Source organism: Phaseolus vulgaris, chromosome 10 (genome assembly GCF_000499845.2).
Source record: "Phaseolus vulgaris cultivar G19833 chromosome 10, P. vulgaris v2.0, whole genome shotgun sequence".
Classification (NCBI taxonomy): domain Eukaryota; kingdom Viridiplantae; phylum Streptophyta; class Magnoliopsida; order Fabales; family Fabaceae; genus Phaseolus; species Phaseolus vulgaris.
The window spans coordinates 36,265,565-36,292,410 of NC_023750.2; the positions used below are offsets into that span (position 1 = coordinate 36,265,565).

At 34.1% G+C, this 26,846-nt stretch overlaps 2 protein-coding genes across 2 annotated transcripts; one reads left to right on the forward strand and one right to left on the reverse strand.

Annotated features, from left to right (window-relative positions):
- Window positions 1-749: 749 nt before the first annotated feature.
- On the forward strand, window positions 750-4,002 carry LOC137819305 (uncharacterized). The gene is made up of 2 exons (XM_068623105.1): window positions 750-979; window positions 3,582-4,002. The coding sequence occupies exons 1-2, from the start codon at window positions 857-859 to the stop codon at window positions 3,696-3,698; spliced, it is 240 nt and encodes a 79-aa protein (XP_068479206.1). The 5' UTR covers window positions 750-856; the 3' UTR covers window positions 3,699-4,002.
- A 1,677-nt stretch (window positions 4,003-5,679) lies between these two features.
- Window positions 5,680-8,412, reverse strand: LOC137819021 (riboflavin biosynthesis protein PYRD, chloroplastic). The gene is made up of 3 exons (XM_068622718.1): window positions 7,930-8,412; window positions 6,703-7,001; window positions 5,680-6,560 (listed from the first exon to the last, which is right to left on the reverse strand). The coding sequence occupies exons 1-3, from the start codon at window positions 8,293-8,295 to the stop codon at window positions 5,942-5,944; spliced, it is 1,284 nt and encodes a 427-aa protein (XP_068478819.1). The 5' UTR covers window positions 8,296-8,412; the 3' UTR covers window positions 5,680-5,941.
- Between the last annotated feature and the right edge of the window lie 18,434 nt (window positions 8,413-26,846).

The window sequence follows — 26,846 nt, forward strand, 5'->3', positions numbered from 1 at the left end:
ATATCTTTTATGTTTTTAGTTATTATTTTTTTTTATTGTTGCTGTTTTTGTTTTCTAGACTTATTTTTTTTTTCATTTTTTGCTTCTCATTTTTAAGCATTAAGTGTAACATTTGCATTAGTTTTCTTTTTAGGATTTTGCATTTAGGATAGACATTTCAATATTACTTGGGTATCCACTATTAATTGATACTAATTGACTTTAGTTTTTTTGTAATTATGTCATGTATTTTTTACTTGAAATTAACATGATTACATCATCAATAATAATAAAAATAAATAGTAATTTATGTTTATAGATTCAATTTTTATGTTGTCGTAGGGTTTAATTTTTTATTTTCTTAATTCTTAAAAAAAATAATTTTAAATTTTTTATTTTATTTTGTAAAAACTAATTTCTTTATTCATTAATTATATTTCTAACTATTTTAAATATTAAAAATATTTATTTTTTAATGCATTCAAAATTAAATTTATCAAAAATTAAATAAATTATTATTTATTTATTTATTTTTGAAATGGTGTTAGATAGGGAAATAAAAAAGAAAAGAATGTTAGATAAGGAAATAAAAACAAAAGAATGCTAGATAGGAAAATAAAAACAAAAGGGTGTTAGTTAGGGAAATAAAAGTCTAAATAGTGATAAATAGAAAATTTAGCCGAACAATGTCTTATATGTTAATAATTAAAATTAACATTTTAATTTATCATAAATTTAATTTAGGAGGAAGTAAAATATTATGTTTTTTCTTAAAAGAAACTGTGACAGAGGAGAAACTCTGAAATGAAATAGGTTTTGGGAAAGCTGAAGCTTCAACCTAATTGTAGTGTTTGATTTGAAGTGAAGATCATTAGTGATGAGTCTGATGAATCCAAGAACAGAGAAACTGGTGAGAAGGCTAACGATTGTGACCACTGTTACTGCTTCCTATTTTCTCCTAACTGCTGACTATGGCCCTCAACCCAATGCTCTCGACCCTGTAAGTCTCTTCCTTTTCTCTCAAGCTAATTTTTTTCATGATTTCGTCCATACCCAACACGGTTTTTCCATTTTATTTTTAAATTCCTAGGTGGGTTTTCTCTTTCTCGATGAACCGTTTTCAATTTGTTTTTCTTTGTTTTTAGTATCTGTTGCAGTTTTGAATTACCGTCCTTCATTGGTTTGGAGTTGGCTTTCCCTATTGGTTTTTGTTCTGTTTGCAAAGTTTGATGAAGGGTTTGTTTGAATAAACATATGCACTTCTGGAGGAAAAGTAAAAGGACAAAAAATAAAGGGCTTCTTTATAGGTTCAAATTAAATTAGTTTATGCATATATTAGATCTAGTTTTAGCTTATAAAAAAAACTCATTCATTTTTCTTTCGTATAATTATAATTCATTCATACTCGAAATGTGTGGTTTTGATACTTGTTTGATGATTGTTAAATGGAACCAAACTTGGATTCTAATTGTGGATGGTTTATTTAGCGATATGAAAGGGTTTGTGAGGGAGTGAGTGTCAATTAATCTCTATGTTGTTTCTTGGTTACTGTTGTTACTGACTCGGATATATGCCTTTGCTGAGGGTGATTTCCCCCTTCAAAACTTGTCACACCATCAATAGTTTCATTGCTTCAACTACATAAGTGTATGTAAAGATTGGATTTCAATTAAATGATTCAAATAGAAAGAGGATGGAGGCAGTAGAAAGAGTAAGGGATCTAAAGGTAAATAATGTCTCTAAAAATTTGGTCTTAGAAGGATATGACTTTTGTTTTGAATTCCAATCTAAGGTATACTAGAACCTTGTGTGGGAAGGGGATGATAGGCTAAACTGCAGGCAAAGTAGCTTGGGTTGGATTTAACAGTGAGAAGTGGGAACAAACAGCCCTTGGAAAGACGTTGTGGCCACTTTAGTAATACTTCTTAGACAATTTTGAATCCATTGGTAGCATTTGGAAGACATGTTAAAACTAGATGGAACATAAGGTGAGTTTTCTTCTATGATGCATTTCAAAATAGAACTGATTGAGGAGTTAAAAGTTGTACATTTTGGTTTCACTAAAAAGGGTGGAACTAAGGAATACAGAGCATCATTGTTATATTATGTTCAATTCCATTTAATATGTGCATCGAGAGCTATTTAACATGACAAGAACAGTGAAAAGAAACACAAACCTAATACAGCCTTGTGTCCTCTAGATATTGTGTCAGGAAATAAGAATATGGCATAGTACTTGGTCTGCTATTTCATTGGCTTTACTGTAACAACACCAATGATATTATATTTGAAAGCTTTTGAAAAGCTTATAAACCATTTTGTTTTGATAAAATGTTTTTCTATTTTTCTCTCTTAATTATAAAAGCACCACATTTCAAATATTTTTCATTTCGTTTGAGAAAAGTTGTTTTCACTGTTTTGTATACAAACTTTTGAAAATAGGAAATAGAGTTAACATAATGTGACATTTTTATAATAAAAAGTGAAAAACTGAGAATGGAAAGAAAAACATTTTCTCAAACCAAATAATCCGTAAAATTCTTTAGAAAAAACAGAGACTTAGTAAGCTGATATGAATGTGTTTGAATATCAACAATTGATTTTCTAATATATTTATTTACCTTTATAATCCTGTTCACAATGGTTTCATGCCTTGGTACCAACTCTATTTTTTCATGTTAAATGATTTCTAAGGTTTTTCTCATTTGTGATGAGTAAATTTAAATTAATCTGCCTCTTCTAAATTTGCAATTAGATGTAGCCAAATGACAGGTTTCCTGGACTTGCATTCCTCTATGGCCGAACCTTGAGCTGTAAGATATGTCCCAAGTAGGAGTTTCCTTGGTGGATTAGAACCTATAGCCTTTCCAGTAAATATAGGTGCTTTTCCCAATTAGAGAGGTTCTACATACATAGTAGAATCTCTTCACCAGTAGTAATCAGGGTGTTGATACAGTCTAAAGTAACATTGAATAATCTACAACCTTGATGGACAGCTTAGAGGTTACAAAATTCGTAGCTCCTGCTTCACTTTCAGGACTGCCTGAATGATTGGCCTGATGGACCCAAGCAGAGACCCATTTAACTTTGTTTCTGGCGCTGCTGTTATCTAAAGCTTCCCTTGACTGCCACAAACAATTAGTTGCATTATGCGACAGTCCTTCTGTGGGGGCTTTTACTCCAATTTAATTTCTGCTGACGCTCTGATGGATGTTCTATTCTCATTGTAAAGCAGACAGTGCAGATTGGTTCATCGGGATATTGACCCCTTCTAAGTTGTCACAACAGTTTTGGTTGTTCTATCAAAATTTTAACTTTTGATTGCGATTATTTCGTAAAGATGAAAGGGAGGGGGGAAGGGGAAGGGATGGCTTCTGAAGAGAAGAAAGCAAAATCTGATGCCGTTGAGTGACTTTCTGCTAATTTCTCAGTCAATGATTTGAGAATTCATTTATACTTGACATTGGTTTCTGTTTTCCTTCTATATTTTGGTTCAGATGATTTAACTTCAATTTATTTTTTTAATGGAAGATGTTGCAATTAAACACTACGGGAAGATCCCTTTTTTTCTTGTTTCTGATGGTATATTTTCTTAATGGCAGATTAAGAAGCAATTACTTTCTGCACAGAGCACGGTGAAAGAGTATATTTTGGGATCAAAGATAGAATCTCAAGAAAACCAGGTGGGCAAATTGGACAGCAACAAGGATCAACCATAAATTTATGGTAGTCTTGTATAGGAACATCATGCTGACATTGAACTGTAGTGTAATAGAATGATGCTTTGAATAGAGGCTGAGGATGAATAATCGATGGATTCACTTGTCAGCACTATCAATGCCATGAACAAGACCATTGCACCATAATCTTGTTTCGGCTACTGCTCTCTTCCCCCACAACCCTTTATCTTATTATAGATCTGCATCTGTATTTTTTGTGTTTTTCTTTTATCTGAATTTGAGTTACCAAATTGTAATTGAGAAGGGTGTTTTGCTCATCAAATAAGAAGCTGCATTAGTCAAATCCGTGCATTTAAAAGCTGTGTTAATATCTATTGACTGGGTCTAATGATGCATAGGTTACACAATAGATAAAATTACACAGTTTGCATACCCTGCTCCAAGAAGGGTGCAACTGCAGGGTATGCAAACTTTGAGCAGGGAATAACTAAAGCTAAAATAGGTTATGCGACTGTTGCATAGGTTACATGAACATAAAATAGAACACTGTGTCTGGTAATTAAAAGCGTAATCATCTTCCTATTCCAAATTGATAACATTCTAAAATTCATAAGATTTTTTCTCACAGATAACTCACCAATAAAAGATCAACAGCAAAAGCCAGAACAAACTGTACCGAAATTGATTATAATTTGATTAAAACGTAACTTGCTTACAAAATGGAAAACTAAAATGAAAGCATAATGTATACAAATCTCGATCTTCTAGAGTCATCAGTTAATAGTCTCCCCACAGGTAGATATTCAATTTCTATTGTTATAAACCTTTGAATTACGATGGCATTTCCCTGAAGCTTTTTGACTCCGGAGGATCCTACCCAACGAATATACATATTAAAGTAAAAAATTTCACCCTTTTAAGTGTCAAGTTTGAAAAGTATCTCGTGTTGGTAAAACGAAGAGGACTGATTTGGACAAGTTCTATCATGACTCTGCGATGTTTAATTGATCAAACGTATGCATGCTAAAGAAAATATATTTTTTCTACACAGCTTAGGAATTACGATGTACATACATTGATAAAGAAGAGATAGCTAAGGAATAAAAGAAAGTGATAAGGGATAGAGAAACAGATAAGTATATAAAGTGGATGCAGAAATTCGGATATGAAAAATTCAAGATTGATAGTAGTATCATGCTTCACAAGATTTTCGGGTGATGATGCAAGACAGTAGGAAATGAACACTATTTTGGTGTCCTAAACCCAATGGTTTTCACCAGACAAAAGTCAAATTCAAATAAGGCTTAGGGTTTATATTAATCAAGTGATAAAAGAACCTAGACTTCCCTTATCGCACACACAAGAAAGAAAGTCGGCAGGAATTTTATCAGCACGAAATTGTCTCTGTACAACATGTTTTAGAGTTGTGCCATCTTTAAATGCTGCTTGGGCTTCCATCAGTTTTGTGAGAGTAGTTGTGACAGTGCTTTTCTTTCGATCACTCAAATAATCACATTCCTATGGATGGATATGGTGAGTGAAAAGAAAAATTGGAACATCCACTAATACAAGAGAACATAAACTTAGAGCTACTGTGAAAGAGGGACTAATACACTGAATTTACCCATCCCAATCGTTTATTAATACAGCTCAAGCATAAATTCACAATAGAACAACTCGACCGTTTTGAATTCAACTTAAATCATAAACTCATAACATATGAAACAGTGAGTCAACTTTATCATTGCACTAAGATCCAAAAATAAAATTAATCCTTGAAGAAATAATCATTTTTTAGAACCACAACAAAAAACTTTACTCCATTCGCCCAAAAGGTAAGTGTAGATCCAGATCTCTATACCTTATTATAACAATTTATCAAAGTTAATTTGAATTACATACCCTTGAAAAACAATGCACAAGAAAGCTCAAACCAAATAATCTACTTTCTTCTGTTAAGATCTGCCACATCCACATTAAATCAAACTGCTTACATTTCACATGAAACACACAGGCCAACTTCAAGGTAACATCAGACTGGCACAATCTCATTTAAATTTCAAGTCAAAGTATTTGCATACATGCAAAAACAGGAAAGCTAAACAAAATGTTAGCCCAGAAATAAATGAAAACAAAAATCATTGGTTACAACACCCTTGAGTTTCCGCCAGCAAAATACATTAACTGCTCTTTTAAGTTTAGCCTACAGCAAACAATGCCTTGGCAAAAACCATGACACTGAAATATTGATCAATGGAGGTTGTGGGCACCTATGGCTCCCTTTACTCAGATTTAAAATATCCCTCAATTACAACACTCTGATCAGAGGCCTTGGACTTCAAATTTAGCACTTTCACTCCTTGCTCTAAGCTCTTCAATGCCTGTAGAGGATCTGGCTCAGGACGTTTGTTCCAAACAGGCAAAATTTCTGTGATAAATTTATTAATATAGTTCTTCTTGATACCCTCCTTAACAAGCTCTTCAAACTCACTGAAACTCCCCCTAATATCTAACAGAGCACTGCACAATCCTTGACGGTTACAATAATCCATTATCACATCCAGATTTATTTGATCCAGAGCTACAGTTTCAATTCCTTGTAGAGACACTTCTGGAGCTGCTCCTGCTTTATTTTCTGTAAAGATTATCATTTTGCCCGTAATGTCATTGATGGATGGTGGAATTTGATTTAAAGAATTAGGATCCTTATGTGTTATAATCAGAATTGGTTGGTTGGCTCCAGGTTCTTGAGATGAAGGTACTTTAAAATTTTCAGTGAAAAAGGAAGAAGAGATTATCACTGCATCATATTCCTGTAATAGCCTTGAATAGTAACCACCACAGTCTGTAACACCATTCCCAAGTAAGTCCAAAAAGTTTCCATTGACAGAAAGAGAATATCTGCAATGCAAGTACAGGCTAGGCTGTGAAAGTGAAATGCATGTTTATGAAGAATTGACACATACGGGTCAACCAAACTCCAAAATGAATCCAAAGAACAGCCATACACGAATTGTTAAGGACAAAGGGAGAGTTGATTTACCTCAAAGTAAGTAAAGGCTTTCCCGTCAGCATGCGATGAATGTAAGGCTCATTGAGGCTCTTGCACAACTCTTCCTCTACACCCACAACAACTTCAATTCCTGCATCTCTCAATCTTTCCACCCCTTTGAAGGCGACGATGGGATTTGGATCCACCATGCCAACAACAACCTTTTTCACTTTGGCTTTAATTAGAGCTTCAGTACAAGGTGGAGTCCTACCAAAATGATTACAAGGTTCCAAGCTCACATAAGCAGTTGCACTTTGTGCCAAATCACCAGCATCTCTCAGAGCAAACACCTGACAATCTCATCTCGCGACTCAACATACTCACCAACACACAAATTCTTTATCCAAAGGCTAAGAAACAGTAACGTCTCACAATCAAAACATGTTCACCAGAATATCTCCTAATTTATTTTCTTATAAAAACCACCGTTTGTATTCAACTTAGGTTCAAGGTTTCATAAAATTGTTCATGACAGCAATTTCTCCACAACATTAAGGTTTTTGAAGTCTCCGCAACCATTGTGGCAACATCAACCGCAATGTCCATAGTTTCCATATTATAATTATATAGATCATTTCTGTTAGACAGTTATAACTGTCATCTTTACCTTGTATTCTCTATAAATAATTCATTTCAAAAAACAGTAAAGCTAGCTATCAGTATTATACAGAAACTTCCTTGAATCTTTGATCTTTAATCTCACATTCACTAAGCAAACTCGAATTCCTTTCTTCCCTAGAATTCCTATATCTTGTTCCTGATTTTCTTCGAATGACAACTGTGATTCCTAGAATTCCTATCTTTCTAAATAACAACCATATCATATACAAGGACCAAGCTTTTGAAAAACAGTCGATGATCGACTACAATAATTTTGACCGCAAGGTCAAGGTTTTTGTGGTGTCCACAACCTGCAATGCTATCTCAATACAATGGCATTTGTTCGCAGTTGCTCACAATATCAAGAAACACAACAAACTATGACCACATGTGCAATTTAAAACCTTGTTAAGGACCAGAACCGCAATTTAAAACCTTGTTTAGGCTTATCCGTTATCACCAGTTTGAAATACCAAATCAATGAAATCAATAAGGAATAAGACCACAAAAGAGCACAGTATAATGTGTCTATAACGAACACGCATTTTTTTTCAGTTTATTTTACATACACAGAATAATTTAGATAGATAGAGAGTGGAAGAGAAGGAAGGTAGGTACCTCAGCATGAGGTTGCCCTGCTCTAGGGTGGTACCCTTCACCAACAACTACCCCATCCTTTACAATAACACACCCCACCAATGGATTGGGGCTGGTATACCCAACAGCCTTCCTTGCAAGCTCCACACATCTTCTTATGTAAAACCCATCACCACTTTCTCCATTGGAGGTTGCACACTGCACCCCAAACCCATCCCACCTAGTCTTCCTGAGGGGTTTGTAAAGCCCACAACCAAAAGTCAAACACAATCTAGTTCCAGCCTTGGAGGGACTCAGGGTGGGCAAAAAAGATGCAAAATTTGGAGGAGTTGTAGTACTTGAGAATCTGGGCACCTGAATAGTGCAATCAAAACGTAGTGCTTGCATAGTGTTTGTAGATATAACGAAAAGAGAACAGTAACTGTGTTATTCTTCTTTGCTCTCCCAATGCGCCCACCTTTGCAGACAAGACTGCAAAAATAAATAAATATTTTTCGTCTAATTAATTTTTAAATCTGTAATTTTGAATGAATATGAGTTGGGTCATTCAAAATTTAAAAAATCATTTTAGTTTCTCACATTAAAAAAAACATAGTTTCACCTCTAAATACTAAATTTGAGAAAGTAATAATAAGTTTAAAAACTTATTTCAATTTCTTAAATTTAATGTTTCAAGACTCAAATTTAATATTTAAAGACAAATTATTTTTTAAATATAAAAGTTTCTTTTATTGATCATATTATTCATAAACCTAAATCCTAAATCATATTATTCAAGTGGTTGTTGAAATTAACAAAAGATTTGTCTAACATCACATATACCTTCCAAAATCTGCAACACTGAATCTTTTCATCTTCCAAAACCATATTTTCATTTTCCATTTTAGAAAACAGAACATCTTTTCGGATTCTTATATCTTTTTAATGCATAACTTCACTTCTTACTTTATTTTTAACATTCAATTTTATTTTCCTACTCACATGCTAATTTATAAAACAAGATGATACTTCCTTCTACATTCATACCAATCTAACATTCATACCAATCTACTTGTTTTTGTTACTAATTCATTTAAGTCAGTAATCCCTATATTTCATATTTTATTCAACTTTCACTTTATGTGTGTATTCACATTTTTAGATATTTTAGAGATTGAGGAAGAAGAGGAATAGAACGAAAATGAGGGAAAAGAAAGAAACAATGAGACAAAAAAATTGTGAGAAAAATAAAAATATATTTTATTTAAATTCAAAAACTACTCTACCAACTGATCTGTAATTTGTTTTACCAATTGCTCTGTAATTTGTTCTAAAATGTGAAGAAATGACAACATATGTTATTTAAATTCAAAAACTGCTTTATCAACTACTCAATAATTATTATTTTTTAAATGATATAAAAAATATATTTTGATAACTACTCATACAAAACAACAGTATAACAAAATAAAATAATAAAATAAAATATGATATAAAAATAAGATAGGAATAAATTTATATATATAAAATACAGTTATAGAATCCAAAATATATTTTATTTAAATTCAAAAAAATTGATCTTTAGTTATTTTTTTAAAATAATATAAAAAATATGCTTTGATAACTACTCATACAAAAATATGACACTAGAACCAAAATAAAATAATAAAATATTATATAAGAATAAAATTAAAATAAATTTGTATATATAAGAAAAGAGTTATATAAAAATAAATTTGTATATATAAAAAACAGTTATATTGGAAAACTCCTTTATATATAGAGAAGATATATAGATATAAAAGATATATAAATATAGAAGATATATAGACCAGCAGAAATATATGTCCGTGTATCCGCATTTTTTATTTTTATTATTATTATATATTAAATAATAAATACAAATAAATTTATTATACATATATTTATAACATTTAAATAATATTTTTTGTAATTTATATTATCTTAGTATTTTTTTTTATTATTATATATTTGTACCGGTCGGATTTCGACTGATGACATAATTAAATAACAAATACATGGCAAAGAGACAGTTACAACTGAAGTTGAATGAGTCAAAGACACACCTCAAAATACACTCCCGAAATATCAGGAAACCACTACACACGATCTGAGCACCATTACACACGATCTGAGCACCATTACACACGTCTTGGTGAACTGACTATTTGACCCACACAAGTGGAGACCTAAGTCAACCTATAAATAAGACTTCTGAAGGAAAAAATGTACGTTTTTTAGATCATAAGAGAACAAACCAAAATACTGGCACTGACTTGAGCGTCAGAGTGCAATCGTAGGTACCCCCGACCGGCGGAGCACACGCAACGAGAGGAAGAGTTTCGAAGGATTAGGAGACTACCAGCACGACAACAAATTGTGTACCAATGGACAAACATTATGATGCCAAATTTCATGAAGGTCTTCTTGAATCATGTAAGATATGGTGCGGAAGCTATGTATGAGTGTGTGCAAGATCCTCCTAAGAGTGGTGTTGATCTTGAAGGTGCATGAGGTGTATGAATATTGGGAGGTTCGACCAACCCAAGGAGAGGTGAAGGATGTGAAGTTTAGAGCCTAGAGTTCTAGGGAGAAGCAAAGCTTGGCACAAAATGGCAGCATAACTTTACTCACAATAAACTTGCAAATACAAGGTGTAGGCCTTCCTATTTATAAGCTAAATGGCCATAAGTTTTAAGCTAATGTCTAATGAAATGAAAGCCAAATTAAATGCAATTCACAAAGCACATGTGCCATGTGCTCATGACCGGCCAAGCCTAGAGAGTTTCTAGAATGTTTCACTCAAATATGCTTTCTACACTACTCTAATTACTAAGCACCCCTAATGGGCCTTTATGCAACATGTACAAAGCTTTATCTCTTCCATCCGTGGCTTCATTCAATTGGGCTTGAATATGCTTAGCCATTGACCTTGTGATAGGCCCTAGACGGTCTAGGTCTCCTCCTAGACGCTCCATGGTAGCCTTTCCTCTTCACGTCCTAGACGCTCCTTCCTTCTTGTTAGACGCTCATCATGGTCTAGACGCTCTTCATGGTATAATGTTGGGCTTTGGCTTTCATGGCTAGATGTGCTTGGCCCTCCTCCATCATCCCCTCTCCCTTGGAAAGGATTTGTCCTCAAATCCAGCTCGTCATCGTCATTGGTACCTACTAATGGAGAAAGGTCAATTACATTAAAAGTGTCATGTACTGCATATTCAAGAGGTAGGTTCAATTTATATGCATTGTTATTGACTCGCTTGAGGACTTGAAAGGGTCCATCACCTCGGGGACTTAGTTTGGACTTCCTTTGAGTTGGAAATCTATCTTTGCGAAGGTGTAGCCAAACTAAGTCTCCTTCCTCAAAAATTATTTCTTTCTTCCCTTTATTGTTGTATTTGGAGTTTAATCTTCTCATGCATTTTCTTTACAAAGTCAGCTTTGATTACTCCTTCCTTATGCACAAAATCTTGTGGATTAGGAAGAGGTATCAAATCCATAGGTGTGAAAGGATTAAAACCATATACTACTTCAAAAGGCGAAGCATTAGTAGTCTTGTGAACTACTCGATTGTAAGCAAATTCAATGTGGGGAAGATACTCATCCCAAGATTTGTGGCTGCCCTTCATGATAGCCCTAAGCATAGTTCCAAGAGATCTATTGACTACTTCGGTTTGCCCATCCGTTTGAGGATGACAAGAAGTTGAAAATTGTAGTCTTGTTCCAAGTTTACCCCAAAGAGTTTTCCAAAAGTGGCTTATAAACTTGGGATCTCTATAGGACACTATACTTCTAGGGAGACCATGGAGTCTCACCACTTCTCTAAAGAAGAGTTTAGAAATATTTTGAGCATCATCTACCTTGTGGCATGGAATAAAATGGGACATTTTGCTAAAACGGTCCACTACCACAAAGATAGAGTCATGGCCTCTTGCAGTCCTAGGAAGTCCTAAAATGAAATCCATGCTAATGTCTTCCCAAGGAGCATTTGCAATCGGCAAAGGGGTGTAGAGTCCATGAGGCATTGTTCTAGACTTTGCTTTTAAACATGAGATGCATCTAGAACAATGTCGTTGGACATCTTTCCTCATGTGTGGCCAACAAAATTTTGCTTTTAAAAGATCTAGAGTCTTATCAACTCCAAAATGTGATTCTTTGACAAGGAGTTTCCTGTGTGTTCCTTGGGGAATGCAAAGTTTTCCCTCTTTAAAAAGATATCCCTCGGACACATAGTAACCTCCTTGCGCTCAATGTAGACATTGGGCATAGATGGATGAGAGTTCTTGATCTTCTTGGTAAAGCTCTCTTATGTGGTCAAATCCAAGAATTTGGGCACCCAATTTTGAAAAGAGTGTATGTCGTCTTGAAAGAGCATCGGCCACTATATTGGTGCTTCCTTTCTTGTATTTGATTACATAAGGAAATTGTTCAAGAAATTCCATCCATTTAGCATGTCTCTTGTTGAGATTGTGTTGGCCCTTTAAGTATTTTAAAGACTCGTGATCACTATGGATGACAAATTCTTTGGACACAAGGTAGTGTTCCCAAGTCTTTAGGGCTCGCACAAGAGCATAAAGCTCTTTGTCATAGGTGGGGTAGTTGAGGGTGGCACCATGGAGTTTTTCACTAAAATAAGCAATGGGGTGTCCACCTTGCAACAAAACCGCACCTATGCCTACCCCCGATGCATCACACTCTATCTCAAAAGTTTTGGAAAAATTTGGGAGAGATAGAATTGGTGCATTGGTGAGTTGAGCTTTTAGCCTTTGGAAGGCTTGCTCATGCTTTTCATTCCAACAAAATGCAACATCTTTTTTAACAAGTTCATTCAAAGGAGAAGCTAGACTAGAAAAATTAGGCATAAACCTTCTATAAAAGCTAGCTAACTCATGAAAACTTCTTACATCACTTACATTTTGTGGAGTTGGCCACTCGCGGATGGCTTTGATTTTCTCGGGATCTACATGCACCCCCTTTTTGTTTACTGTGAAGCCTAAGAAAACTACACTATCTACACAAAAGGTACACTTATCCCTATTTGCAAAAAGACTATTTTTTCTAAGCACTAGAAGAACTTCCCTAAGATGACTTAGATGGTCTTCTAGGGTTTTACTATATACTAAGATATCATCAAAATAAACTACTACATATTTACCTATACAATCCCTCAAGGTGTGATTCATAAGCCTCATGAATGTACTTGGGGCATTAGTAAGCCCAAAGGGCATCACCAACCACTCATATAATCCAAATTTGGTCTTAAAAGCGGTTTTCCACTCATCACCCTCCTTGATTTGAATTTGGTGATATCCACTTTTAAGGTCAATTTTGGAGAATAGAGTTGACCCATGCAATTCATCAAGCATATCGTCAAGCCTTGGGATTGGATGCCTATACTTGATGGTGATGTTGTTGATTGCTCGACAATCACAACACATGCGCCATTTCCCATCCTTTTTGGGCACCAACAAGACAGGTACAACACAAGGGCTTAGGCTCTTTTGAACCCAACCCTTCTCCAACAAGTCTTGAACTTGTGATTCTATCTCCTTTGTTTCCTCGGGGTTGGTTCTATAAGCAGGCCTATTTGGTAGGCTTGCCCCCGGAATGAAGTCAATTTGATGTTCTATCCCCCTAAGGGGAGGAAGCCCAATGGGCCCCTCATGGGAGAATAGATCTTCAAATTCACTTAAAATGTTTTCTATTTGAGGAGGTAAATTCATAAGTTCACTACTTGTGGCAGTGCATGTAAGTGCTCCTTTACAAAAGATAAGGCTTTGTTGTTCAACAAGAAGCAAATTTTCAAAAACGTTTTCAAGAGGCTTTTCTTGTTGACCAACCTTGTGGGAAGGAACACTCTTCTCCCACGCCTTCCTATCCCTAAGGATTTTCTCTTTTTCTAGCGCTTTTTTTTTTTTGTTTTCCTCATCCCTCTTTTGCTTCATTTGTATTTGGTCTTTTACCACTTGAGAATGTGGTAAAGGACTAAGTACAAACTTTTTATACTTGTGGGTGAAGGAAATTTCGTTAGTGAGACCATCATGCAAGGTTTTCTTATCAAATTGTCATGGTCTCCCTAATACAATATGACAAGCTTCCATAGGTACTACATCACATAAAACCTTATCTTTGTAGTTCCCTATGGAAAACTTGATTTCCACTTGCTTGTCTACATGTAGTTCCCCATTTTCATCAAGCCATTGAAGTTTATAAGGTTTTGGGTGAGGAACTACTTGTAGCTTAAGCTTCTCCACCATCCTAGCACTACAACAATTGCAACTAGATCCACTATCCACAATGAGAGAGCATATGTTTTCTAAAACATTGCATCTTGTATGAAATATGTTCTCTCTTTCTGTTTCAATGGATGTGCTAGGGTGATTGTTGAGGGTTCTCCTAATCATAAGCAATTCTCCCTCTAGTGGAGCTACCCTCTCATCCTCTCCCCCCTCCTCTCTCTCACTAGGCTCATCCTCGCCACTAGTGTACTCGTCTACACCCTTAAGAAACAAAGTCCTTTGGTTTGGACATTGTGCTTGCACATGCCCTCTACCATAGCACTTGAAACACTTGACATCTCTAGCTCGGATGGGTGGGGTGGAGGTTTATTTGGTAAAAGGTTTGGTAGGTTCTTTTGGTTTTTCTTTTGATGTACTACCCTCCCTTCTGAACTTTTTCTTGGGATAAAAGTTAGAGTAAGGGCTCACCTTTTGACTTGATGTTTTGCGTAAAATTTGTTGCTCAACTTTAATGCAAAGTTGAACCAAATCATTCAAGTCTTGGTAAGGTAAGAGCTCCACTCTATCTCTTATCTCAAGTGATAGGCCACTAAGGAACCTAGCTATTGTGGTATCCTCCTCTTCTTTAATGGAGGCTCTCATCATGTAGAGCTCTATTTTTTGTCTATACTCTTCCACACTCATGTTTTTTTGTTGGAGTCTTTGGAGCTTGTCCATCAACTCCCTATAGTAGTAGGAAGGTATGTGTCGGCGTCTTAGGGCTCCCCTAAGGTCATTCCAATATGTAATGGGAGGTTCCCTATGAAGACGCCTTTCTCTTTCGAGAGAGGTCCACCAATACATGGCGTTCCCTTGGAAGCTAAGGGCGGCTAAGGGTACTTTACGTTCCTCACTTACCCTATGGCAAGCAAAGAGTTGTTCTACCTTCATCTCCCAATCTAGATAGATTTCTACATTTTCCTTTCCATGAAAATGAGGTAGGTCTACTCTAGTTTCCCTTGGCACCTCTTGCTCCCTTTGCCTATTCATTCTAGGGGGTGGTTGGTAGTAGTCATTAATTCTAAGGCTTCCCTCCCCTAGAGACTCATTACTCCTAGATGCATGAGTATGAGTTTTTCTTTTTTTTGTGATTTTTGGGATTTCTCCTCTTGGGCTTTAGCCAATTCATTGATTTTATTCTCATTCTCCAATTGTCTAAAGGAAATCATTTGTACAGCTTGTGAAACTTCTTTTAAAAGAGATTTTATAGATTTGACTTCACTTTCAATAGACTTTGGAGAGTGAGGAGTTGAAGACATGGCTAAAGTTTTTGTGTATATAAGTGTTTTACTTTAAGGAAATTTAGGAAAGTCAAAGAAGGTAGTTTTCCAGGTAAGGGAGGTGAGTCACAAAGGACTACTTAAGTACCAAGCCTTTGCCTTAGCCAAAAACTATCCCTCAATGTCTTCACACAAAACTTCCTCTTAGTAAACTACTTAGAACACAATTAAGTTGAGAAATCAAAACTTTTTTTCAATGCAAGAAAACAATGTATGCTAACTAATCAACAAAGCTAGACGGTTTATCACAAACTTAACAAAATAAGCATGCAAAGCGTCACTACTAAGCAAAGAAAAGGCAATTACAAACAATTAACAATTGCTAATTAAGAATTCTATACTAGTCGGCCCTAGGTGAGACTTCTTGGACACTTTGAGCCCTTGAAGACACACTCACCGTCTAAAACGTAATTAAGAGGTAGTTAACACAAATTAAGTTGTAAGGAAATTAAGAAAACTCCCTTTGTTGATCCTCTTTTTGCTAAATGCACTTCCTTGTTGTCTTTGCTTGTTGGCCCTCCAAGTGTTTGTAGTGTTTTTCAAGAAAGCTTGTTTCGGCCTTGGCTTTGTTTCCCCTTAGAATGAAGGTTTTAATTATCCAATTCCAGCACCTATCAAAAGACTAGACCTTACCCAAGTCAAGTTTCCATTCAATTAAGCACCAAAGGAGAAATAAATTCCAGCACCAAATTAGAGGTCAAAGAACAAAAGCAAGAAACAATGTAATTGAATAAAACAGTACCACCAAAAGGAGTTAGATTATGACAACTAGAAAGAGGTCCAAGAAATATTAAGCAAGTAAATAAAAGGTACCAAAAATAAAGGTAGGCACACAAAAGAATCCTAAGAATGGCACTAGAATTAGATGACCAAATAAAAAAAACAGCACCACTGGAAAATGTTGTGGGCCAGAAACGTGTTTTTCCCCAATTTATGCTGAGCTGTGTTTTTAAGATATGATTCTGAAATTTGATATGCAAGATATTCAAGATCTTAGCTAAAATCTGGCTTTGGAATCACTCAAAACGCATGCACCATTTTGTTTTAATAAATTTTGCAATTTTGGTGTTCAGTTACGCCAGCTGTAACGCCTCAGATTTGCACACTGATTTTAAAAGATTTATCATTTTTTTTTCTGTTGATTCTTTTGGACTAATTCTTTTTTTGTCCTTTCTATAACACTTCAAACTTGCATATTCTAGAGAATCAAAATTTTCCTATGAGTGAAAATATTTTTCTGGAACAAAACAGCCAGCACAGAAAATTTGAAACAGGGGATTCTGGAAACTGGAAACAAAAACAGCAAGATACCAAAATTTAAACACAATGGAATTTGTGAAAAAGAATTGTGTAGGATCTAAACACAATATGAACTCAAACTAAAATTAAAAAGGCACCAAAAGATCAAAGAACAGCAGATTCAAAGCAATTAAAGATACCCAAAATCAAGAAACAATCAATCCAAATAAAGGACTACTAAGAATTGTGGACATTGTGGATGAACATGACTTGACAAAACATATAAGATTCAGAAATTAAAGACTCAAAAGCATAATATGAACCAAATAAGAAAGCAATAAAGACTCAAAAGCCTAAAAGAAAATAGCAACTCAAAGGTGTATGGAATCCTATCACAATTTGCACAAGAACTTGTTCAAGATCAATTGAACAAAAGTGTTTCGGTTGGATCTTCCACAAAGCACACCAAAACAAATTAAAATGTAAAAAACAGCAAGACAATTATGGAAAATAAGATGAACAACATGAAAGTAAAGAAGAACTAGAAATGAAAAGACCAAAAGCAACTCATCTTGAAGAACCCAAGCTCATGATACCAAATGATGGCAAATTTCATGAAGGTCTTCTTGAATCATGTAAGATATGGTGCGGAAGCTATGTATGAGTGTGTGCAAGATCCTCCTAAGAGTGGTGTTGATCTTGAAGGTGCATGAGGTGTATGAATATTGGGAGGTTCGGCCAGCCCAAGGAGAGGTGAAGGATGTGAAGTTTAGAACCTAGAGTTCTAGGGAGAAGCAAAGTTTGGCACAAAATGGCAGCATAACTTTACTCACAATAAACTTGCAAATACAAGGTGTAGGCCTTCCTATTTATAAGCTAAATGGTCGTAAGTTTTAAGCTAATGTCTAATGAAATGAAAGCCAAATTAAATGCAATTCACAAAGCACATGTGCCATGTGCTCATGACCGGCCAAGCCTAGAGAGTTTCTAGAATGTTTCACTCAAATATGCTTTCTACACTACTCTAATTACTAAGCACCCCTAATGGGCCTTTATGCAACATGTACAAAGCTTTCTCTCTTCCATCCGTGGTTTCATTCAATTGGGCTTGAATATGCTTAGCCATTGACCTTGTGATAGGCCCTAGACGGTCTAGGTCTCCTCCTAGACGCTCCATGGGTAGCCTTTCCTCTTCACGTCCTAGACGCTCCTTCCTTCTAGCTAGACGCTCATCATGGTCTAGACGCTCTTCATGGTATAGTGTTGGGCTTTGGCTTTCATGGCTAGATGTGCTTGGCCCTCCTCCATCACATTACTTAGGCCTCATCATCCATACAGGTACAATTGGCGTCCACTGTGGGACCCGAGTAATTTCTGACTTCCAAAACGCAAGGACTCCAACGAGTGGCGATGGTATCGACAATGAACAACACCAACACCGATGGCATGGCGGAAGAGCAAATCTTGATGATCCAGGCCCTCCAAGCTCAGATGGAAGAACTACGACAGAAGGGAATAGCGGATCAACTGCGTTAGGAAGAGGATCAACGCAAACAGGAAGAAGAATGGCGTCGGCAGGCAGATGAGGTGGCTCACTTGAAAGAACAAAACAGGAAACTTAACTGATTTCATAAGACTGTTTTTGTCTTTAAAAACTCACATATTACAACACAATAAAAACTGAAAATTTATACCTATTAATAAAACAATAAAACATGAAAAACATACTATCAACTTATTCCTATAAAAGAATGTGGAGAGTAGGTGCGTGGGAAGGAAAGTGAGAGAAAGTGGGAAGTAGAGTAAGTGGTTTATACGTAGTGGAGAATCATAAAAACGGTTTCTTAAATAAATTTGTAAAACTGCTACATGGAGAGTAATTAAGAATAATAAATGTAGTGCACCTCTCAAATAGTTCTTTCAAATTTAATAATAACTACTTTTTTTAGTTTTAAATTTAAGTAATTATAAAATGACGAAATAACCAAAATAAATTAATAACTGAGGGCTTGTTTGCTTCCAGGGGTGGTACTGTTGTCGACGACGGAAGTCATAACACCACCCTAGGTTTGGATCCATGCATTGTTGCGGGTGAGGGTGGAAGGAAAGAAAAAGGTGAGTGAATTGTGCTTCTCCTTTCAGATGAAGAGAAAGTTGCACTGTGGAGAGCGAGTGCCAAGTCATCCACACGAACTTACAATCTTGCCCTTGCTTTTGTGCTGGAATCAAGGAGAACAGTGGCCCTGCATGCATGCCACATGAAAGCATCAGATTCCTGACTTGGCTCAGGAATCGTTTGACCATGTGAAAGTTTGAAAGGTCATTAATGAAGTGGGTGAGGTAGGTGTGGAACCTGGTTTCTTTATAAAACGATGAAGCTGCATGAAGCCGGTTCCTTCATTCACAGATAAGCAAAGAAAGCGAAGCCATAGAGTGTGTAGTTGGAGAGATTCGTAAGTCATAGTGTGTGGTAGGGGCTTGAGTTACGTATAGGTTGTTCATCTCTGGGTTGATCTGAGGTGAGTGTATGTGTTTGAATGTTGCTTAATCGATTAAGGCTGAAATAGCACAGGTCAAATAATCGATTATGGTGTAGATAATCGATTAAGTTAAGCCAGTAACCTCTGTAAAAATTTCGACCCATAATCGATTATCTGAAGTGTGTAAAAGGGGTCTTAATCGATTATGTATTATCATAATCGATTATGTTTGTTTTTTTGCCTACTAACATAATCGATTATACGTTGATAATCGATTATCTTGTGTATATAAGTGATGGGATAATCGATTATGTTCTAAAATTTGTGAAATAGAAATGTTTCTTAATTTGTTTTATGTTGTTTTCAGGTGTGTTCTTCATCCTATAAGTCATCCCTATTGCTGTTCTTGAGTGCTTATCTTCAGGTTTTTAAATTTTTTATGTAAAGTTATTTTTTTTAATTTCTGTTTTATATTTATGTTTGAATGATTATGATTTTGTAATATAATTTGTTTAGAATTTATTTTAGTTTATTATGTTAAGGCGTTAGTAAATTAATGTTGGTTGTAATATAATTTGTTTAGACTTTAGTTTAGTTAATTATGTTAAGGAGTTAGGAGATAGTTAATTAAATATGTTAAGGAGTTTAGTTAATTAAATTAATTCTTTTATTTGATTTATTGTTTTAATTTTTGTAGATAGTTATTATTTTTTTAACATTTAAGAAAAATATTTATTTGTATGAAATGAATGATTTACATAATGGAAACAAAAATTTGTAAAATTTAGGTTTTTTTATTATATTAAACATAAATTATTAATGTTATAATTAAATCAAATAAAAAAATGTTGTTGTGATTAAAGAAAACTGAAAAAGTTTAGATAAATATTGTTTATATTTATAATAATAAATATAAAAAGTTAAATTTTTTTTAACATTTAATTGTTTATAAGAGAATAGATTTATTTATTTTAAATGAATATTTGTATTTTGTATGGTTAATATTTTTTTAGATTGGACAAAAACTATTAATGTTATCACTTGAAAAGATTAAAAAAATGTTTTTGTAATTTTTGTTATAAGATTTAATTGTTTATAAGAAAAAAATAAATGTATTTAAAATGAATATTTTTACAAGTGGAAATAGAAATTTGTAATTTGTAGGTTTTTTAAAAAGTAATTGATATTTTAGAAGTGCTATTTTTAATTGATATTTTAATTATAAATGTAGAAAGTAATTATTTATTTAAAAATGAATTGTTTATAAAACAGATTTAAAAAATTTAATTTTGACAGAATGGAATTCAAAATTTTAAAAATATTTTTATAGGGTTTTCATTTTTGTAGATTAAACATAATTTATTAATGTTATAATTAAAAACATTATAAAAATGTTGTAGTAATTAAAAAAAAAGTAAAAGTTTAGAGTAGAAATATGATTTTGACTTATTTTTTTTAATTTGTATTTCACATAAATTATTGGTATTAGAATTATATGTTAAAAAAAATGTTATAGTAATTTTAAAAGTCAGAAAAAGTTTACAGAAGAAATTTGAATTTGTAATAATAATTGTAGATAGTTATTAGTGTTTAAAAATTAAATTGTTTATAAGAAATAATATTTTATTTATAAATAATATTTTTACAGAATCCAAATAAAATTTGATAATCTGTAGTTAATATTATTTTAGATTGTACATAAATTATTACAAAGAAAAAAATGTATGTATTTAAAATGAATATTTTTAGAAGTAGAAATAGAAATTTTAGGTTTTTTATTTTATTTTATTTGTTTATATTTATTTGTTGTTTGATTAAATTATGTTATTGAATGATATAGTAATTTTTATTAATTTTTTTATTAAAATTAATTAAAAGTACGTTTTAGGGTAACTGTATTGGTGTACTTTTACACCGATACCGTAGTGCGCAAAACCGTTGTACTTTTACCCATGCTACTGGGAGTACAAGTGCCTTCGTTGCTCCTATTTGTAAATGTGGACAATTTGTTGTTTTGAGAATAGCGACAACACAAAAAAAATGCTGGAAATTTTTTTTGGGTTGTCCCAACTACAAGGTAAAATTTATTCAATTAGGTTTGAAACAAACTTAAGAATGTTATTTTAAACTTATTCATTGTTCAATTTTATTGTTTTCTTCAAAACAGATTATAAGTGACATGGTTCTAGGCTGTAATTTTTTCAAATGGTGCATTGAAGATGTTGCCGATGAAAAAGATGAAATTATTATCATACAACGGAATAAAATATGTCTTCTAGAAAACAGTTTGAAGGTCTCCACAAGAAGAATTCAAATGTTATTACTGAGAATGTCTTTTCTTTTTCTAATTAACATTATTATGTTCTTCATGTAATGACTTTATATTATATATTTTGACACCTACATAATATTCATGTTATATTCTAAATTTCTATTTTTTTTTTCTAAAATATATTCATATATAATATTAAAATTATGTAAATAAATTAACTTAAATAAAAAATATTTTTTAATTAATAAAATATTAAATAATAAAATTATACTTTAATTTTAAATTATAATTAACTAAAATATGAAATAGGATTAATCATTATTTTTTTTTATATAAAGGGTAAAATTGTAATCTTACAAACTTTATTATTCAAAATAATTTATAATATTCTTACAACTATCACATCACTCACAAATTTCAATACATTTTTCTCACACATCCACTCTAACATACTCCAATCCAAACAACCTCAACTTTCTTCACACTTCCACTCCCACTCACCCTCAACTTTCCACTCCCCCACGCCCTCTAATCCAAACACACCTGAATCTTTTCATCATCCAAAACAACCTCTTCATTTTCCGTTTTAGAAAACAGAACATCTTTTCGGATTCTTAAAATTCAATTTTGTTTTCCTACTCACATGCTAACTTATAAAACAAGATGATACCCTTCTACATTCATACCAATCTACTTGTTTTTGTTACCAATTCATTCAAGTCAGTAATCCCTATATTTCATATTTTATTCAACTTTCACTTTATGTGTGTATTCAACATTCCAAAATTTAACTTCACCTCTAATTTGTGTGTGTGAATATCTACTGGGGTTCATCAGTTCTTATTTTTTTCCAAGTGGATATTAACATCTTTTGCCTCTATCAGGTTGCAATTGGTAAGTTACTGAAATGGGGAATAGCAAGAAAATGCTTAAGTTGATGTTTGAGAAGTATAATTGGAACATCACCAACTTCTCTAAAGTTGTTTCCATTGAACTTTAATCCAACAAATTTATACTCGATGGCCACAGATGGTACTTTGTTCAAATTTTGCTTACTGATTTCGCTTCTCACTATGTTTTTTTTTTGTTTGTTTTAATAATGTTTTAACTTTGCTTTTAGGCAGATTGTTATCACCCCAATTGGGGGCATGGACGATTACTTGCAAATTTATTTAGAAGCAGATAAGGATTGTGCTAATTTACCTGAGGGCTGGAAAAAAACTGCAAATGTCAGTTTTGCTGTAACCAACCAGGTTAATGACAAAATGACTATAAGAAAAAGGTATTTTTCATACTTCGGTCTTTTGAAATTTCAAGTTTTTCTTCATTATTTTTGTCAAAGTAGACCTTGTAATCTATTTAAAAACCAACTTATTATGCTTTGGGAGGAGAGGTTTTGGGTAGAAGAATCAAATTATGATTTGTTTTGACCTTAATGAGTTTATTATTTTTAATCCGAAACAACTAACCCTTGGTATATTAATTTTCCAGGATCTGAATTTGATTTTAATGCACATGACGATTGTTATGGTTTCAATGATTTCTTACCTTTACATGAACTTAAAAACCCTGGTAGCGGGTTTATTGTGAATGATACTTGTGTGATTGAAGCTGGGATTTTTTTCACCAAGTATGTGGATGAGAATAGTGAATATCAGCCTGTTTGCAAGATTGATGACAACCCTACGAGGGACCGCAATAATCCTTTATTTCATAAAATGTTCAGAAGCTCATATGAAAATGTGGATCAAAAGTATGTTCCACTATTAGTAGAAGCATGTTTACAATCCCTCACTTGTTGTAAGTCAGGAGAAGAGAAGTTGCAGGTTTACTGAATGGGCATCACTAGTACAAAATATGAAAACAACGACCCCTTATTTAGTGCGACTTTGCGCTTAAACGCATTTGTAAAAAATGCGGTGACATTTTTGTAATTAAATTGATTTACAAATGCGGTTTTATGGTAAGACCGCATTTGTAAATCAATTCGAATAATTTACAAATGCGGTCATAGTAAAGACCGCATTTGTAAATCATTCTGAATTGAATTACAAATGCGGTCTTTAGTATGACCGCATTTGTAAATCAATTCAGATTGATTTACAAATGCGGTCATACTAAAGACCGCATTTGTAAATCATTCGAATTGATTTACAAATGCGGTCTTACCCTAGAACCGCATTTGTAATTCAATTTTACCCTAAAAATTGAAGCGCGCCACTAGTTTTCACTTTCACTTTCGTCTTCTCCGCTCTTCGTTTCAACGTTTCGTCTTCTGTTTCAGCTCTCCCTTTGCATTGTAAGTTTCAGCTTCTCCGCTCTTCCGCTTCTAACGTTTGTTTTCGTTTTCGTTTTTGTCATTGTCATTATTCACTTCCTTGGCATTGTCATTTCGTTTCCTAACTCGTTTTTGTCATATAGGTGGTTACTGTTCTATTGGGTTCGCCGGTTTTTTCAGCTCCGCCACTGCCACTGTCATAGTCGAAAACTTCCGCCACCGCCTGTGCCTTCGTCTTCGTCTTCTTCCTCGTCTTCGTTTTGTGCCTCTCCGATCACCGCCTGCGCCACTCCGATCACCATCAACCTAAAGGTTGGTGTTGTATTTAATTTATATTTAATATTTTGAATTTATATTTAATATTTTAAATTTATATTTAATATTTTGAATTGTTATTTTTCTGTATTATAATATATATTTAATTAATAACTAATACAACTTGGAATTTATAACTAATAACTAATAGTTTATATATTTGTGTGTATTTTGAATTTTTGTATTATATAATTTCTATTTTCTTAAATTTATATTATATATTTAGTTAGTTGTTAATTACATTTTAATAAAAGTTTTATGTTATGTTAGTTATTGTTACTTTTAGAATAGAAATATCGTGTTTGGATTGAGTCCGGGGTGTTCGACCCTCGGAAAATGTGTGAGATTGAATAGAATACTAATTATTAGAAAATCCTAACTATATTCCAAAATATATAATGGATCGAAGTTGGATTAATGTTGTTCGTATAAGTGATGAGTACGAAAGGGGAGTAGAGGAATTTATACAATTTGCGTAGCGTAACGCGATTATTAGTGGTCATGATGGAGCAAAGATCAGGTGTCCGTGCGTTAACTGTTTGAATGGAAGGATACTGGATGTGAATATCATGAGGGAACACCTGCTGTGTGATGGGTTTCTTCGATCTTATACAACTTGGACATGGCATGGTGAATTATTAAATTTACCACGTGTTTCCGTAACTGAGGAATATGTGGGTTCTACCATGGATGAAGCAGTACACGATGATGGAGATGATGATCGATTGGAGGACATGATTCGTGATGTGGGAGCTGAGTGTTTTGCAAAAGCGCATGGATATGAAAGTATGTCAAAAGATGCAGAAACTCCTTTGTATTCTGGATCAACTAACTTCACACGGTTGTCGGCGGTGTTAAGATTGATGAATTTGAAGGCAATAAACGGATGGACTGATAAAAGCTTCACGGAATTGCTCCAGCTGTTGAAGGATATGCTTCCAGAGGGAAATAGTCTACCTAATCGTAATTACGAGGCCAAAAAGATTCTTTGTCCAATGGGTATGGAGTACAAAAAGATACATGCATGTCCTAATGATTGTATATTATACCGGAAAGATTTTGAATTGTTGAAAAGTTGTCCGAGGTGTGGTTTATCACGTTATAAGTTGAAACAAAAATATGATGATTCTATTGATGACATGGAAAAGCATGGACCCCCAACGAAGGTTATGTGGTATCTTCCCATCATTCCAAGGATGAAGCGTTTGTTTGCAAACCCAGACGATGCTAAGAATCTTAGATGGCATGCAGATGAGAGGAAATGCGATGGCATGTACCGACATCCAGCTGATTCTATTCAATGGAAGAAATTTGATGATGACTTTCCAGAATTTGGTAAAGAATCAAGAAATATCCGACTTGGTTTAGCTACAGACAGAATGAATCCGTTTGGTAATATGAGTACAAATCACAGTTCATGGCCTGTATTACTAGTTATTTACAACTTACCTCCTGGATTGTGCATGAAGCGAAAATACATGATGTTGTCTATGATGATATCCGGTCCGAAACAACCAGGGAATGATATTGATGTTTATCTAAGTCCCCTAATTGAAGATTAGAAGTTAATGTGGGACCAGAGTGTCGAAGTATTTGACGGATTTGCTAATGAAACTTTCAAGCTTCATGCCATGTTATTTTGCACCATCAATGACTTTCCGGCATATGGTAACTTATCAGGTTATAGTGTTAAGGGTCACAAAGCGTGTCCAATATGCGAAGAAGACACTGCTTCTCAACAATTGAAACATGGAAGGAAAACAGTATATCTTCGGCATCGGAGGTTTCTTAGAAGTCATCATCCTTACTGGAGGTTGAAAAAAGCCTTTAATGGACACCAAGAGGGTAGTGGTCCACCAACTCCATTAATCGGTGTTGAGGTTTACCAAAAGGTAAATAACATAGACCACACCTTCGGTAAGTCCAAAAAAAAGTCATCTGTGACAAATATTTGGAAGAAGAAATCAATCTTCTTTGATCTTCCGTACTGGTCGAGGTTAGAAGTCAGACATTGTATAGATGTAATGCATGTTGAGAAGAATGTGTGTGATAGCTTAATTGGTACACTTCTTAACATTAACGGGAAGACGAAGGATGGTCTAAATGCTCGTTTAGATTTGATTGAGATGAACATACGCGACGAGTTGGCACCCATAGAAATGGGTAAGCGTACATATTTGCCCCCAGCCTGTTACACAATGTCAAAAGATGAAAAAATTAGTTTTTGTCAATGTCTAAAGGGTGTGAAAGTGCCACAAGGACATTCCTCAAATGTGAAGAGCCTAGTGTCAATGCAAGATTTGAAGTTAATTGGGTTGAAGTCTCATGATTGTCACATCTTGATGCAACAGTTGTTGCCGGTAGCTATCCGTGGGATCTTACCAAAAAATGTTAGACACACCATAACCCGTTTGTGCTCATTCTTCTCTTCCATCTGTTGTAAAGTCATTGATCCCTCAAAACTAGATGAACTTCAAAATGAAATTTTTGTTATCTTGTGTGAATTGGAAATGTTTTTTCCTCCGTCTTTTTTTGACATCATGGTTCATCTAGTGGTGCATCTGGTAAGAGAGGTTAGATTGTGTGGACCAATGTACTTAAGATGGATGTATCCTGTTGAGCGGTATATGAAAATTTTGAAAGGTTATGTGAAAAATCATTATCGTCCAGAGGCTTCAATGATTGAAAGGTACATAGCTGAAGAAAGTATTGAATTTTGTTCAGAGTACATGACAAAAGCAAATCCAATAGGTGTTCCAGCTAATTCATGGCACCACAGGCGTTCTACAACTAAAT

What these genes read in the sequence shown, in the direction of transcription:
- LOC137819305 (XM_068623105.1), top strand. Translation starts at nt 857, where the DNA reads ATGAGTCTGATGAATCCAAGAACAGAGAAACTGGTGAGAAGGCTAACG. An exon ending in AACCCAATGCTCTCGACCCT is followed by an intron (nt 980 to 3,581) that starts GTAAGTCTCTTC and finishes TCTTAATGGCAG; the next exon opens with ATTAAGAAGCAATTACTTTC.
- LOC137819021 (XM_068622718.1), bottom strand. Translation starts at nt 8,295, where the DNA reads ATGCAAGCACTACGTTTTGATTGCACTATTCAGGTGCCCAGATTCTCA. An exon ending in CAGGGCAACCTCATGCTGAG is followed by an intron (nt 7,002 to 7,929) that starts GTACCTACCTTC and finishes TGAGATTGTCAG; the next exon opens with GTGTTTGCTCTGAGAGATGC. An exon ending in AAGCCTTTACTTACTTTGAG is followed by an intron (nt 6,561 to 6,702) that starts GTAAATCAACTC and finishes CTTGCATTGCAG; the next exon opens with ATATTCTCTTTCTGTCAATG.